The following is a 15,494-nucleotide window of genomic DNA, read 5'->3' on the forward strand; positions in this document are numbered from 1 at the left end:
TGCTATATATCAATTTAGCTTTGAGAAAAATGACTTACGTTGTTATTGCTTTGATATTTATCAAACATTTTTTCGCTGGTTACTCTTGGAAGTTTAACAAATATTTCGTGTGGAAAATGATCGCCGATATGTTTGCCAAAGAGTACACCTTATAGTGTTTGTAGGAGTCTAGAGAATGGAAATTCGATAGAAAGACAGACGGGAAGTGGAATGCCAGCAAGAAAAATGACCAATAAGAAGAGAGAAGCCGTAAGGGTCAGATCGAGTCAGTGTGGGATTGTGCCGCTGGGACACCGAGAAATTTCCCGGTGGGCTTCGAAACAGTCCACTTCTTTTTTTTGATACAATTATCTACATTTTTCACATATGTAGGATGTTACAATTACAAATACAATAAATATTCCTAAAAATATGACAGACAAAAAACCGATATATGTAAATATTAAATAACAGCATCTTTTGACTTTCAGAGCATAAACGAAACAATAGGTCGTCCTTTTCCGTCTGTCTTGTCTATCTACCGTCTCTCAGAATTTTTATTAAACAGATAATTTCCGAAACTAGTGAATTAGTTGTTAAATTTTATACGTGTATTACAAATATCGTGTAGATACTCAAAATTTGGCTAATCATCCCTACCAACACTTTGTTGACGTCATCTCCAAAATTTACAGTAGTTAATATTATTTAAATTTTATAAAATAAGGGTATCCTGCACATGTGGTTTATGAACCCCTTTTGAATTTTTTCCCTAGACATCCAGATTTTTGGAGAAAAAATCAAAATTACAACATATGTATTGCAATTTAATTTTGGGAATTACTCTGTAATTTTGGAAACGTTTTACGTTATCGTAAGCATGGTAAATCGTTAATCAAATTTTTTTCGTTTATGCCCCTCTAAAACAATAGTGATATGATTTTACAATTTTGCCGATTTAATTCATATTTACCAAATATAATTTTTGGTGATTCCAAAAGCATTGTTTATCATTTCAAATCTAATTCTCATTTGAATAGCTCGGGTTTAAGTACTGGATTATCGGACATTTTAGATGAAATTTCTCAACTGAAATCAGTATAAAATAAAATGGTACGCTTCACCCTACATCTTTTTCATCTATTTTTAGGTACTTGATCATGTTTTTAAGCAAACAGGCCAATTTTGGCGGTGAAGTTTTTTTTATTGCTTTTTATAAAATAGAGTCCATTTTTGTCGTGAAATTTTTTAATGCATTTTTTTAACATTTCACCCCATTTTTAAGGTTATTTTTTAAAAAGTTGTGGATTTGTAAGGATTTTGAGCATGATTCCAGCGGATCCATATTATAGAAATTGCTGACTTTGAGATTTTTATAAAAAATAAAAAAAACACTTCAATTTTTTCATTTCTAGATTTCGCACTTTTGAATTTTTCGATTTTTCGATTTTTCAATATTTCGTTGTTTCACCTTTTAGTTTGATTATTTCTATTATTATTTTTGGATTTCTCAATTTTTGTGATATTTTATTTTTTCGTCTTTTCGCTTGTTAGATTGTCAATTTTTTGATTTTTTGTTGTGGATATTTCCATTTTCGAAGAAACATCGAAAATATAAGAGCAACATGAAAAAAATTCCTGCGTTACAATTTTTTAAAATTTCAGTTTGAGTAAACTTGTTTTTTTTTGCCCAAAATTTAAAAATTCAAAAACGAAAACTTGATTATTTAAATGCTAAAATTTGATAAGACTAAAAATTGAAAACCAGAAAAACTGAAAATTTGAGTTATCGTTTAATTCAATTATTATTAATCATTAATTCTCATTAATTGAAAGAAAGAAAAATTAAAGTATCTACAAATTGAAAAATTGAAGAAGTGCTAAACTGAAATATCGAAAAATTGCGAAGTAGAAATCTGATAGACTAAAAAATTACAATACATATCATAAAATAAAAAATTCCAAAAATTGTAAAATTGAAAAATTAAAGATTCAAAACTAAAAAACCCAAAGTCGGAAAGCTGTTAAACCGAAAAATTGAAGGAACAAAAATTCACAAATGGAAAATATGAAAATCGAAATATTAAAAATTGAGAAACTGGAAAATCAAAAAACTGAATAAACGATCTAGAAATTGACAAATCCAGCTAACTGTAAATTTAAAAAAATCGAATGATGATAAATCAAAATTTTGAAAACTCTAAAACCTTCAAATTAAAACATTGTGTAATTAAAAAATTGCAAAATAAAACCAAAGAACAATGTAATTTTTAAAAATTCGAAAAAGCAACCACATTCGAATGACATCGGTGTGCTTTGTTGTCATTGCCGAAATTAATAAATGCATACCTTCTATTAAAAATCATAAAGTAAAAAAAAATACATCTAAAAATTGAAAAACTAAAAACAACAAAATCGTAAAACTAAAAAATTCAAAAGTTCAAAAATCAAAAATTGAAAAAGCCAGAAGTTGAAAATACGAAAAATTGAAAAACGACAAATTGAAAAATCAAAAGTCAAAAAAATAATCAAGTAAAAATTGATTGTCTGGCATAGAAAAATGATATATTACACGTTTTTTGGCTTGCTTAATGTTTCTAAAATTCCATTTTTTGCCAAAAAATTTCTACGTGCTGTCCTAAAATAAAAACGACAATGTACTTTGCCTTATCAACTTCTCAACTCATGGGCTGCCCGTGCTAATTTGTCCCTTTTTTTTTTCGTGTTGTACATTTAATTTTATAGGATTGCATACACCTGCTTGTGTGATTCATGAATCCGAGTCGAGTTTTCACCCGAAACATCCAAATTTTTGGTGAAAAAATCAAAACTGTGTAACATTTTACAACTTAACTTTGAAATTGTAAAACCGAATGCTTTAAAAACTTACAAATTTAAGATTGTCGTAAGCATGGTAAATCGTTAATCAAAATGTTTTCGTTTATGGCCTCCTAAACAATTATGACGTCATTTTATAATTTTGCAGAACAAATGTTTCTTAAATTTTACAGAACTACATACCCTCATTTAACCAATGTTAAAGAAACTAATACTACATATCTCCATGTGATTAATTTAAGCACAAAATTTGGCAACAATTGGTGCAGTAGTTTCAGAGATTATTTGTTTAATACAAATCCCGACAGTCGGCAGACAAACAGACAGACAGATAGTCGGAAACGGGGACCCATTTTTTCGTCCTTTTGGGTTCATGACACTTCGAGAAAATATGGAAGCAACCAGTCTCTCGATGAACTCTACGCTCGGGAAGTAAAAATAAAATCTATAAAACAACGTATGAGAAACGTATTGCGCTTTTTAGAATTAACATAATAAATAAGCTAGAAAAAAACAAGTGTATCTGTCTATGGAATGTGATGGAATCAATGTTTCTGTCAGGAGGATATTCTATGGTTTCTGTGTTGTGGTTCGAGTACTCATTTTACAGTTGTCTACGTTATCGATATTTGACAGTGTTTTTGTAGGTTACGGTTTTTAGTTTGTGTTTACAAATAATTGGTGGTAAAATGGATTTCACAAGTTACATCCGTGATCAAAACGAAAAACTTCATTGTCGTGATTATGTATTTCACTTATGGGAAGAACTTGAAGGAATTAACTCTGATGGGGATATAAGTGCAAATGCCATTAACGACTTTAACAACCACTTGCCTGTACTCCTCGAACAGTTTTGGGAAATTGCGTTAGAGAAGTTGAATATGGCAGAAGAACTCGATGAAATTGACGAAGAATTGAAAGTGTATCTCTTGATTTTAATATACCAGTGTATAACGCAATCACATGAGCTGATCTCGTACAAATGTGTCTTGTACGCTGCAGAGGTGTATTTACATTTACTGACAACTCCACAACGTGATGAATTTTATAAGAGTAAACTCTATCGTATTACTATTTCTACTGTAGAGTCATCACTTGAAGCTGTGGCAACAGAACATATTGCCAATCGTTTAATGTTTAAATTACGAAAATTTCTTGTGAGAGCTAAACTCACTCTTTCTGATTTAGAGGTGACATTAGCTACATTGATACATATTATGTTTATCAAATCAAAGGAAGTTTTTCATGATTTTGAAATGTTGAATCATCCACAACCTATAGCGCTTGAAAGCCTGTTAAGTTTAAAAGTCCTCTATGAGCAGGAACTCATTCAGTCAAGAAAATTCATAATAATGACGTATTTATTTAATGGTTTAAGAAAACATAACGCAATACATACAACGCCGCGTCATTTTAACATAATTCAACTTAACTTCCGGAATTTGTTCAAAAGTCTCCATCAAAAATTTAAGGAAGAGCGGTACAAAACATTCCTGAACGCATTTATCCATATTTGGAAACATCCAGACTTTACTTTTTTTGGTGTAATTATTCCCACCAACTTTATTGGTTAATGTTAATTTAAAAAATTGTAGGAGGCGGTATTTATAATGAATGGTTTAAAAGAGAAATATTATCGCACATTGCTTGACATTTTAAACAAGATGATGATGACCAAAAACCCACATAAAAACTTATTTAAACTAGCATTATCCATCATCTGCTACCCTCCCAAGTATGTTCCCACAGAGAAAGTTAAAGTGACAAATGAAATTTTACTTAAACAGATTTTACTCAATTGTCTTTCAAGCAAAAGTGAAGTTTCAAATAATGCAGTTGAGTCGCTAGCGGAGATTTTGATGTCGCCAGATTTAGAAAAAGAGTATATAAAAACACCTATGAAGGTTTTTATTTTATATATGGAAATGTGGAAAAATGGATTGCTATTTTTTAGGCAATTTTAAACTGCAGCAATAACCAGAACATGAATGTGCCTATGATGTTGAGAGGTCTTCAGACTCTAATGAGCAAGAAGTGGGGTACCCGTTCGAAAAATAAAAATTTGTTGGTAATTGTAGTTTCTGTAATGTTGTTTTGTGAAGAGGATCATCCAGAAATGTACAGGGAGGTAAGAAGTTTTATTTTTATATTGTCAAAATTTTGTAACTGCTTCAGTACCTATTATTTTTACATATATAAATTACAGTTTTGATACAGGAAGTGAAACGCGACTTTTTAAAATTAAAATGTTTATGTGTTCATTATACAGGCGTTTTACATTTATTTACAAACAAGTTACTCATTTTAAAACATCCAGCAACTAACTCTATGTCAAAAGAAAGTTTGTTTGTAGATATTTTTCATAAGAATATAATTCAAAAAAGATTTTTTTATGCAGTCGTACGTGCGAAAACGACATACTTTTTTAGTTCTTATAAATGTTTTGACCATATTTGCTGTAAATGCAGCGACTAAAAGTGTATTTTTCATTCATACTTACAAAATGGATGTTTACACATGTTTTTATAGCGTATTCTGGACATTCACATTTAAACCTTTCTAAAACTTTCTAAACAATTTCGTTCACATAATTCATTATAAACTACTTTGTATACATTATCACCTTTTGACTTAACCTGAAGTTGTCCAAAGGATACTTCAATCAAATTCTTGTCCATTTTTTCTTCAGCACGATGGGCCTTTATTGTGTACGTTTACAGCGCTAAGCTTATGGTGGACTAACCCATACTCTCACCTAAATCCGACCTACGTAGTACTCTTTTAGTCTGCGTTTACATCGGCAATAATGCAAGCTGCTCAACCACATTTTTACCACGTATTATTAAAAATTATATTGATGTTATAGTAACGTCAGTCATCGTGTTTATTTACCAGCAATTAAAACAACAGTAGTAATTATGAATAAATAAAGGTATTTCACAACAAAGGATTCGACATTAGCAAACACCGAATACGACATAAATAGCAGCCGTCTCGGTAAAATAGGTACCATTCGCTTGGGTCAGTCCCTTTCCGTTTACACCGTCATTTCTTCAGCTTAGTCCGTACCGGTTTTAGGTCAGTCTATGCGGCAGTGCTTGACGGACCTATCCATTAGTCCACTACTTGGTCTGCGTTTACAGCATGAGGACTAAACTCACTTCGGTCGAATTTGGTGTTTAGGTCGCGGACTAAGCGCCCGCTGTAAACGTACTCATTGTCATTTGATCTTGATCATTTGCATTGGGTCTTTCAATGTCCAATATTCTTTTCCAAATCTTCGCATCCATTAGATCTTATAATTTATTTAAGAGTTTTTCCACAGGAGCATTTGCACGTCGTTTTATTTGATTTGTTTTTAAAAAATTATTCAAACTTTCCAAAGCCATATTTGTATTAATGCCTGCGTTGATCCGTAACAGTGAGCCCACATACTAATTTGATTTTCACTCTAAAGTAATATCTAAAATGGTTGAATTAAAAAAATTATAATTTATTTCTGTAAATAATTTAAAAAGTTAATTTCGTCTACATTTTTCAACTTTTCAAAATATTTTTCAGATAGCTTTCCAAAGTTATCTCTTGTGATTTGATTAAAAAAAATCATATCAGGTTTAATAGTTTTTTTTAATTTTAATTAATTTTGTCATATGGCATACTTTTTGCCATTGGAATTCCATTCCTGAACTTTCATAGTATGCCATCATATCATTAGTATATTTGTTCTTATTAACCCATTAGCGCCCACTGTCCCATATTATAAGACGGCAAAAACACTTTTTTAGCATATACTTTAGGATTTTTTACAAGCATTTTTTTTCATAATCTTTGTTCTTTAAGCTTTTAGTAGATATTTTTAGTTTACTTTATTTTATTCATAATGTTTTAGAACCGATTTCTAAAGTTTCGTTGCATTTGTTGTTGTCTGGTGTTAATTTTTTTTGTGACGAATGTGTTGTTCCTAATAAGAATCTATTGTTGCTAATACTGCATCCAAGGTTGACATTCAACTATTCTGATTTTTTAAAAATTTATTTCAGTTTATACATAAAAAAATCACGTTTTTTCTAGTGTCGTAGGTATAAAGAGGCTCAGAGGTATAAAATTTTTATTGTCTTACATCATGCTCATTTGTGCGGACATGGAGTTCTCGTCAAGTTTTTTTTCTACGTGTTCTTTCTAATCAACGACAACACAATTCAGACATCGTGAAAATGGGATAAACAAATGTACTTTAGAAGACACACAACACTTGTCTAAAAATTAGGTGCATATATATATTTCTATGGTTTTGAAACAATGAAATGAATGGTACAATGAAACATATCCAGCATTTCCGAAAAATTATAAAATTTGATTTTGCTAATTTTATTTTGTTAGGAGAGCTCCTGTAAGTTGAAATAAACATATGTAAATATGTATTGGTAAAATAAATGTACAGAAGCGTGCTACGCTATGTTTCAAATGAGTTTTTACTTTACAAAATTATGTAATGACGTCATCAACACTTTTGGAAGGATACGTATAACAACTTGGATTGGTGCAGTGTAATACTAATAATAACAGGATTATATTCCCAAATTTTCGGGAAAATGAAGTGAGCCGTTTTGATTTGATCAATAAAATAAATTGATTCATTCATTAATTTTTTGAGCCACCTGCATAAGCAAATCTAAAAAATATGAATGAAATGATAAATCACAAGTATGGGGTGACAATATTTTTGATATTTTAAAGAGGATTTATTGGACAAAATTTTGACATGACGTCATATATGGGGAATAAAGAGATATTCTTATATATTGCCTTTTTATTTTAATATGTGTAGACTTCTTTTCATATCGGTGCAGTGTAAAATTTTAATAATAATTTTTTGAGTCACTCTATATAAGCGATTCTAAAAAAATAAGTCTGAAAAGAAAAAAAAATCCGCAGGAATGTGTTTCATCTAGGTCAACTTTTTAATAAAGACAAAGAAAATTCAGAGAACAATCATCACTATATAAACATACGTGAAAAATTAGAAGCTCCATTTTTCATTAATTAGTTATTTATTTACATATTATAGTTGTTTTAACCTGATTCTGTTTCCAGTTTTTTTAAATCATGAGTGTTTACAATGAACCTCATAAATTCTAAATAATTTGAATTAAAAATTAAAAATCTTCAATTCGAAAACCAGTTCAGACCATGGCCGACTAGTATAAAGATTATGGCCTGTCCAAAGGAATGCCAAAGGTACCATACGTGCTGCCATCAATTAATAATTCAAAATCGACAAAAGAATTATTAACACCTTTTGAAAGGCACAAAGGCATTCATACCCAAACAGACCACCATTACACGTTTTGAAGTCCCATAATGTCAAGTCAAATTAAAATTTTGCTAAATTATTAGGTGTAATTATTAAGTAATTATTAATAGATGGCAACACGTATCGTACCTCTTGGACAGGCCATAATCTTTATACTAGTCGGCCATGTTCAGACAAGGAATGGTCTCTACAGGATGTTTCAACGGTTTGATGTTCAAAAATTACTAACTGCCTGTGTGTTGTCGAAATAAGTCTACACATATTAAGAAAAAAACGGCAAAATACTTGTCAAGATAAGACTGATTTTGCCAAGTGATATACCCTTTGCACTTGATTTTCTTAGAGGGTATGTTATTTGGCAAAATTAATCTTATCTTAGTAAGTACTAGCCCGGCCCACCCACCCTCTCTTATTTTAGAAGGTATGTCATTTACCAAAAATGGTCTTATTTTAGCAGCTACTAGCCTCACCCACCCACTCTCCTTTTTTTAGTGGATATATCATTAGTGAAAATCAGTTTTATCTTAGCAAGTACTAGCCCCACCCACCCGTCCTCTATTTTTTTTAGAGGAATTTTATTTGCCAAAATCAGTTTTATCTTAGCAGGTACTAGCCCCGCCCACCCACCCTCTCTTTTTTAGACGGTATCTCATTTACCAAAATCAGTCTTATCTGAGTAGGTACAAACCATTTAAGAAAATAAAGGGCGGTTGGGCGGATGTAGTACTTGCCTAAATAACTCTGATTTTGGCAACTGAGACACCCTCTAAGAAAAGAGAGGACTCCTGAAACCCCGTACATAACGTACTGAAGAGTTAATCCCATTAATAGCTCATCTGTTGTATTTGTGACAAATTATTATTTATTTATTTCCTCACTGTCATTGTCATTTACTTCATAATAAAAGTTATGACAAACAAATAAATCGTCATAAGTTCTTTTCGTGGTGTTTTAGGATGAAATTGTTGGGTGTCTTGAAGAAAACCCTAGGTATATTTCATCATCTAACAAATGTAACTTAAAATAATTTACGAAAGTTTGCACTTACTTTTAACCAAACATCATCGGGTCTACTGTTTTTAAGTCGTTGGCTTTTCGTGGAAATCCTTTGTCAGCAGTATCCTTCACCCATCTAAATATGTATATAGACATAAACAATTAAAAATATTTATTAAATTTGAATAAATTTTACCGCTGTAGAAGATTTTCTTCTTCAAACGTTAATACTGGGAAGGACCAAAAGTATCTTTATGTCCAGGGTGTTTACGTTTAAATTCTGTAGTCATTAAAAACATTAAATTTCAAAATTGATGAGTAGTAAAATAGAATAAAAGTATATTGAGATAGTTTTATAATGGAACGTATTAAAAAGTATTTGGAATAAATTAATTGGGGAAAGTTTTTAGGTTCTGGATTTTTTAACTGAACAGTGCACACCATACGATGTTAAACCATTCCTTCCTCTTCTGTCTCAAACTTACTTAACACTAACACACAAAAATCAGAAATTCAGTGCTCTACAGCTCTTAAAAATAATTTTCAAAATGGCCTTACATCCCATGGCATCATCAACGGAATTCGTCAAGGTAAAAACTTAGAGAAGATGAACCTAACGTTTAATATAATTATATTACAGTATTTATACACAGCTATGATTTATCCAAACGTCTGCAAAGGAATGCCAGTAAAAAGCGAAATCTTTATCGATCCAATCATATCCGACGATTTTCATTTTTCGGAATTTTTTGAAAAATGTCATACATTGGGATTGATCAGGTACGTGCAATAAACTCCAATTTGTTATTCATTCTGAGCCGTTTTTATTTATTTATTTATTTTTTTAAAGAAACGATCACATCACGAAACTAATTGGCAACCTCTCAAATATAAACGAATCAAATATGAAATTACTGTGTGCTCTTGTTCATTTGACCGAATATAAAGAGCTTTCAGTAATAGCCGACCACATCAATGATAATTTTACGACGATATGCAATCGTGCCGATTTGACGCACTTGTTTTACATTTATAATAAAATATATAAAAACGCCCCATCGCGATCAAATCAAAGTGTACGATGTAATGAAATTATGGTGTGTTTTATCAAACATCACCTTCTACGGCAGAGTTTTCGGTGGAATTGTGTAGCTAATGCTTTTTCTTTACTGAAAACGCTCGAAGACTTTACGAATTTGGAAGAAGATTTTGCCCTCTTTAAGGAGGTAGATATTAAAAAAAAGGAAATTTTCGAAAAATATAATTAAAGTTTTAGCAATATGACCGAATGCTTGCCGCAGCTGTCCAAACTAGAGGTAGTTTTCTTCCATTGGTGTATTACTGTCAGTTGATAATTTTTGGAAGAGTTATACCGAATGAGGAAAATTTAAAGGCTGTAACCGATTTTTTGTCCTTATGTACGGATGAATTTCACAGTAGTAAGAATTCTTTTTGGCTCTTAAAATATTTGTAATAAATACATTGTAAATTTTAAGGAAGTGCTGATTTCAATCCGAAATTGTGGATCGGTTGTCTGCTTCTTTACACCAACATTTGTGTGGTGAAAACAAACCTAGTAGAAACGGCGTTGGATTATCTGCAGTGTGGTTTAAATTCTTCAGTGACGGTAGTGAAGTTGGCGGCTATTAATATGACGTTCGATTTGTGTAATATGTAGGTAGCTTTTTCAGTTTAAATAAATTATGCACATATTTTATTTTACAGGGTAACTCACAATTTTGAAGATGTTATAAGATACATGTTTAAACAATTAGTATTTGGTGACAACGTTTTTAAAAAGACTTGTCTGATGAAAATTGATCGTTTAATACGAGACGACTATTTGAAGTTGGAATTAGAACAATTTATTATTTTTGTGTCAGTACTGGCCGACCGCCATGTTAATTTAAGTGATTACGCAAAGCAGTTACTATCCGAAAACTTTTTTATGTCTAATCCGACTCTTATTGCAAGGTATTTTGTACCTTTAATTGTACACATCAATGGATACAGGGTGGTTATTTACCATTGAATTATTTTTATTATATATTTTGAATTTTAGAAGCATCCAAATTATCGAATAAGCAACAACGGATACGAATTGGCGCAGCTTATTTCGAGAAGTATCTTAGACAGGCGAAAAATGTACGACCTGTTGTTCAATAGTTTACCCATTAAACATCGTTTCACTATAATTTATCTTCTAAGTACGCATATTTTAGGTAATTTGACGATGTTTACTGGAAATATAAGGATAAATCGTGTAGTTATTGTTTCAGAAAATATGATGAAAAGCAGAATCAAAGTCGACGATGGTTTTTGGAAAATGATCAAGGATTCGATTTATATTTTCAAGCTGTTGACGTCAAACTCGAATGAAGATGAACCTGGAGAAAATTTTTATAAGAAAGTTGCAGGACACATATCTAAATTCCTTCTTCAGAAATCAGAATATCCAGATAAGAGTCTATATCCGGTTAGCATAATCGAATCGGTAATATTAAAAATGTAGTTATTTTGGTTTTCTGTAGGAATACCATAAGGAAATCATGCAAGGAACTGAAACGCTCATAAGGTTGCTTTCTTTCAACGATAACAACAATATTCAAAAACATATAAGTATTTCTGTTTTTGATGCCATTATTCATTGGACCAACTTTTTAATGGCCGATGTAAGAAAATAAAAAAAAGTGAAGTTCGCATGCAAATTGCTTGATTTTAGTTGGTGCATATCATTCATGTTGAACGAAGCAAAGAAATACAAAGTTGTTTTTCCAAATTTGATAAATTTTATAAGAAGAATGGACAGAATTTGAGGTATGCTGAAGATTCGTTTGAAAGCGGAGGTGGAATGAGTACTGATACCCCTTGTTGCAGCAGTAAGTGTTGATTTATTTTTATGTGTTTTATTCATACAGATATTATGTAGCAAACAAACAAAAGTGTTTGTTATCCTTCATTTATAATCTTTTTTATTTCAGGATCGTTGTTTAATGTACCTGAGGAATACATTCCAGATTTTGATACGAGTTAACCACCTCTTTTCAGGTGCATCAGTCGATGTGAAAAATGTACAGTTTTATTGTAAATACAACGATAATTTGTAAGGTTTAGTTGCAAAAGTGATAACTTATTTTGTGTTCCAACAATTAGGTTAGAAATACTTGTTAATTGTATAAAGTAACATTTTTTATTTATATTTTAATATAGGTTAGTGCACTAGTGACTTGTTCCCAGCACCAGGCGACACGATCGGCAAATAGCGTTGCATATGAGGGATACACGGATGTATCTATTTTACGATCGTCATTTTAACAGAAACTGTAAAAAGAATATGGTGGCGATTAAAAAAGTTAGTTTTTATTATACTGAATTCTAGCTTTGTTAGAAAAGATTTTTTTTAATTAGTTTAAAATATTAATTTGTAGGACACTGCTACACGCGTGTTTCGTTACGCAGTACCGTCTTCAGGAAGAAGAATAACTGGTTTTACAACAGAAAAGTTTTCATTTGTATACCTGACACAAAAAATTTTACAATTTCATATTTAGCAGTGGAGATTTGTTTAACTCCGTTTGGTCATTCATACCTATTAATTTCCAAACATTCTAGAGATTTAAGTTTTAAACCTTTATTTTCTATGTGTAAAATTCTAAAGTTGTCATTAAAATTATGGTTTTCTTCAATCAAGAGATTGCCGTATGTAGAGTTCGCTATATTATTAGACTAAAATGTTTTGTGTTTTTTTATCCTTTCTCCAAATCAGGTATCTAAATGAAAACTTTCTGTCTAGTAAAAGTTTTTCTTTTCTAACAAAGTTAAGATGGAGTTTAAACAAGTAAACGCCTCATCAACACAAGCATTGAATTCTAATTGGTCAAAAGTATGTTAGTCCATGCCACGGTTGTAGAATTTTGGTTGATACACTAGCGACTTGAAATGATAACGCTTCTTCCCATGGAAAGCCTCTACCATGTAGTACGAAAATCATTTTAGTTATTTTAAGGGTTTACAAGTGCTTTCTAAATACAATTAGCAACACAAAATTCTTAGGTGACATTTGATCAGAGTCGATAACTATGTATTATTATCTTTTATTAATTATATCAGTTACGAACAGATGTCGATAGAATTACCTATTGAAACCCTAAAGAAGAGAGGCTGGACAAAGCCGCCATTTTATATCACAACCACATATTTTTTTTAATTTGCTGTTCCTAATGTGTAAATGTAACGGAATAAAATCACAAAATCATTCCAATGAGACGTTAGAGTAGACATACTTACTTGAGGAAAATACGAGAATAAAACCAGTGAACACAAAATGATTCTATTTTATAGAATAATACATTGTCATAATTTTACTGTGACGGTCTGATTTAGGCATTTGGTCTTTTTCTACAAGAAATTTTCAAAATAAATAGTCAAGTATTTTCTGTAGTCATTTTCATAATAGTTCCCTCCGTTTTTAAATTATCCAATCATAGCGTTTCCATATAACAGGACCACAGTGAAAACTAGGCGACGGTTTGGACAGATTCTCTTCTTTAGGGTCTGTAGGTTCCTAAAACCAGGCGACGCGACGGTAATTAGCGTCGTTGACCACATGGACATATACTAGTGTCTCGAAGTATCTATTCCACGGTCGTGGTCGAGGCTTTTAGATTACTTGTTCCATAAACGTACCATGTAGAGGGTCTCTGTATACGAAAAAAATAATCTAGATTTGAACCTAATTTTGGCAAAGCATAATGAAAAATACACGTAATGTTAAAATAAAAATCGCTCACAAGTTAATAATAAAGCGGAACATCAAAATTAAAAAAAATATATTTTCTGTAATCTATGTACCTGCTTGTTGTTTTCTGTTAAAAAAATCGAAATTTGGTGAGAGAACTTTACTGTGAAATTGAAAATGTGTAGCTACTTAAGTACGCTTACGTTTTTGTTATTTTATAACTAATGGTTTACTAAATATTAGCAAGAATTTTGAAAATATGGAAAATACGTCATTTTTAATGTGTTTTCTTTTTATTTCTAAAATAAAATGTTTTGTAAGTTATACTACTATGTTTGTTATTTTGTATTTAATGAATTCATTTTTATTTCTCTTGGGTAGGCTAGAGATGTATTGGAGTATTGATTTACACGAATCTTTAATTTCAAGGTTTTTTGACGATTCGCAGCTTGTGAAATACGAAAGTGTTGGTCCCCATTTCGCATCTTCAAAGTAAATGAACTGATTACTGTGAATTTTTTAAAGCACTGTAAGGTGATCCTATAGGCCATTAAACGTTAACAAAATGTATCTGTTCATCCGCACGATTTTTATATTATGACGGCATCTCAAAATTTTCATAGGTAACTTTCCTTTGAAATTTATTATATTTTGAAATGTTTCTAATCTGCAGTTTAATAATATATCCATATTTTTATAAAATTTACTACTTATTTTAGAACCTATAAGTAGGATTTTTTTTTTGAAAATTTGGTAAGATACGTTTATTGATTTAATAATTACAGAATTTCGATTAGAACTAATTTATTTAACTTCATCAGAAAGTTGAGGATGATACCTCAAAAATGTACATGTAAATGCTTGTTAAAAATATGCCCCAAAAGTAATGTTATTTATTGTGTTTTCATAATATTCTTTTATTTTTTAAAATTTGAAACAGGTATCTCAAAAGAATAAATTAGGTTATTTTTCTTTAAATAACATGCTCGTTCACACTGGACATAGTAAAATAGTAATTTTCAACATTTAAAAAAATATCCGGAAATTTGTGTCATAATTATCAAAATTAATTTTTTATCTAGCTCCACTCGTATAAAATGTATCAAAACGTACATCTACAGATGTGTTTTGGATATATGATGTTATTGCCAATGAAGTGCTGACGGAGCCCAAATCACGACTCATTTAGACGTTTTGTTTACACCGCTGCCATGGAAACCATGCGCCTAGTCGCGGTATTGGGCTGGAATCGGGTCCTGTTCCGACAGTGACCACGAGCAATACCTCAATTGTGGGTTTTAATTTTCATTCTGCGCGAGTGCAGTTGTTTAATTTTAAATAAAAATAATTAATTCGGTTGAATATTTAATAAAAAATCGCCCTCTGTGTCAGGACGGTAAAATTTTATTGAAAAATTTAGAGAGAGCCATTCCCGATTTATTAATAAAAAAAAGTGTTCATGGCAAAACGGGAGACTTTTATAGATATTTTAATAGACGTAACACGTATGATAAATATTCGTGGATGTGCGGTTGTAAAAAAAATAATAAATTGTTTTGTTTTGTGTGTCTCTTCAGTAATGAGTTAAAACCGTCCCCTGGATTAATACTGGCGTGGATGATCTACGAC

The 15,494-nt window shown here is 31.0% G+C and overlaps 1 protein-coding gene across 2 annotated transcripts; it reads left to right on the forward strand.

Annotated features, from left to right (window-relative positions):
* The first annotated feature begins 3,410 nt into the window (after positions 1–3,410).
* LOC135137274 (uncharacterized) lies at positions 3,411–14,435 on the forward strand. 2 transcript variants are annotated; one of them, XM_064066894.1, is made up of 14 exons: positions 3,411–4,361; positions 4,413–4,721; positions 4,772–4,945; positions 9,538–9,717; positions 9,768–9,907; positions 9,978–10,353; positions 10,404–10,566; positions 10,624–10,801; positions 10,853–11,141; positions 11,190–11,349; positions 11,395–11,603; positions 11,659–11,799; positions 11,850–12,006; positions 12,109–14,435. In XM_064066894.1, the coding sequence occupies exons 1-14, from the start codon at positions 3,507–3,509 to the stop codon at positions 12,159–12,161; spliced, it is 3,384 nt and encodes a 1,127-aa protein (XP_063922964.1). In that variant the 5' UTR covers positions 3,411–3,506; the 3' UTR covers positions 12,162–14,435. The 2 variants fall into 2 exon arrangements, with proteins under 2 accessions (XP_063922964.1, XP_063922965.1); XM_064066895.1 differs by having other exon boundaries at positions 11,407–11,603.
* Positions 14,436–15,494: the final 1,059 nt, after the last annotated feature.

This window comes from Zophobas morio, unplaced genomic scaffold (genome assembly GCF_036711695.1).
Source record: "Zophobas morio isolate AGI-343-1 ecotype UQ-CSIRO unplaced genomic scaffold, CSIRO_AGI_Zmor_V1 ptg000029l, whole genome shotgun sequence".
Classification (NCBI taxonomy): domain Eukaryota; kingdom Metazoa; phylum Arthropoda; class Insecta; order Coleoptera; family Tenebrionidae; genus Zophobas; species Zophobas morio.

What these genes read in the sequence shown, in the direction of transcription:
- LOC135137274 (XM_064066894.1), top strand. Translation starts at nt 3,507, where the DNA reads ATGGATTTCACAAGTTACATCCGTGATCAAAACGAAAAACTTCATTGT. An exon ending in CATCAACGGAATTCGTCAAG is followed by an intron (nt 9,718 to 9,767) that starts GTAAAAACTTAG and finishes ATTATATTACAG; the next exon opens with TATTTATACACAGCTATGAT. An exon ending in TCTAAGTACGCATATTTTAG is followed by an intron (nt 11,350 to 11,394) that starts GTAATTTGACGA and finishes TAAATCGTGTAG; the next exon opens with TTATTGTTTCAGAAAATATG.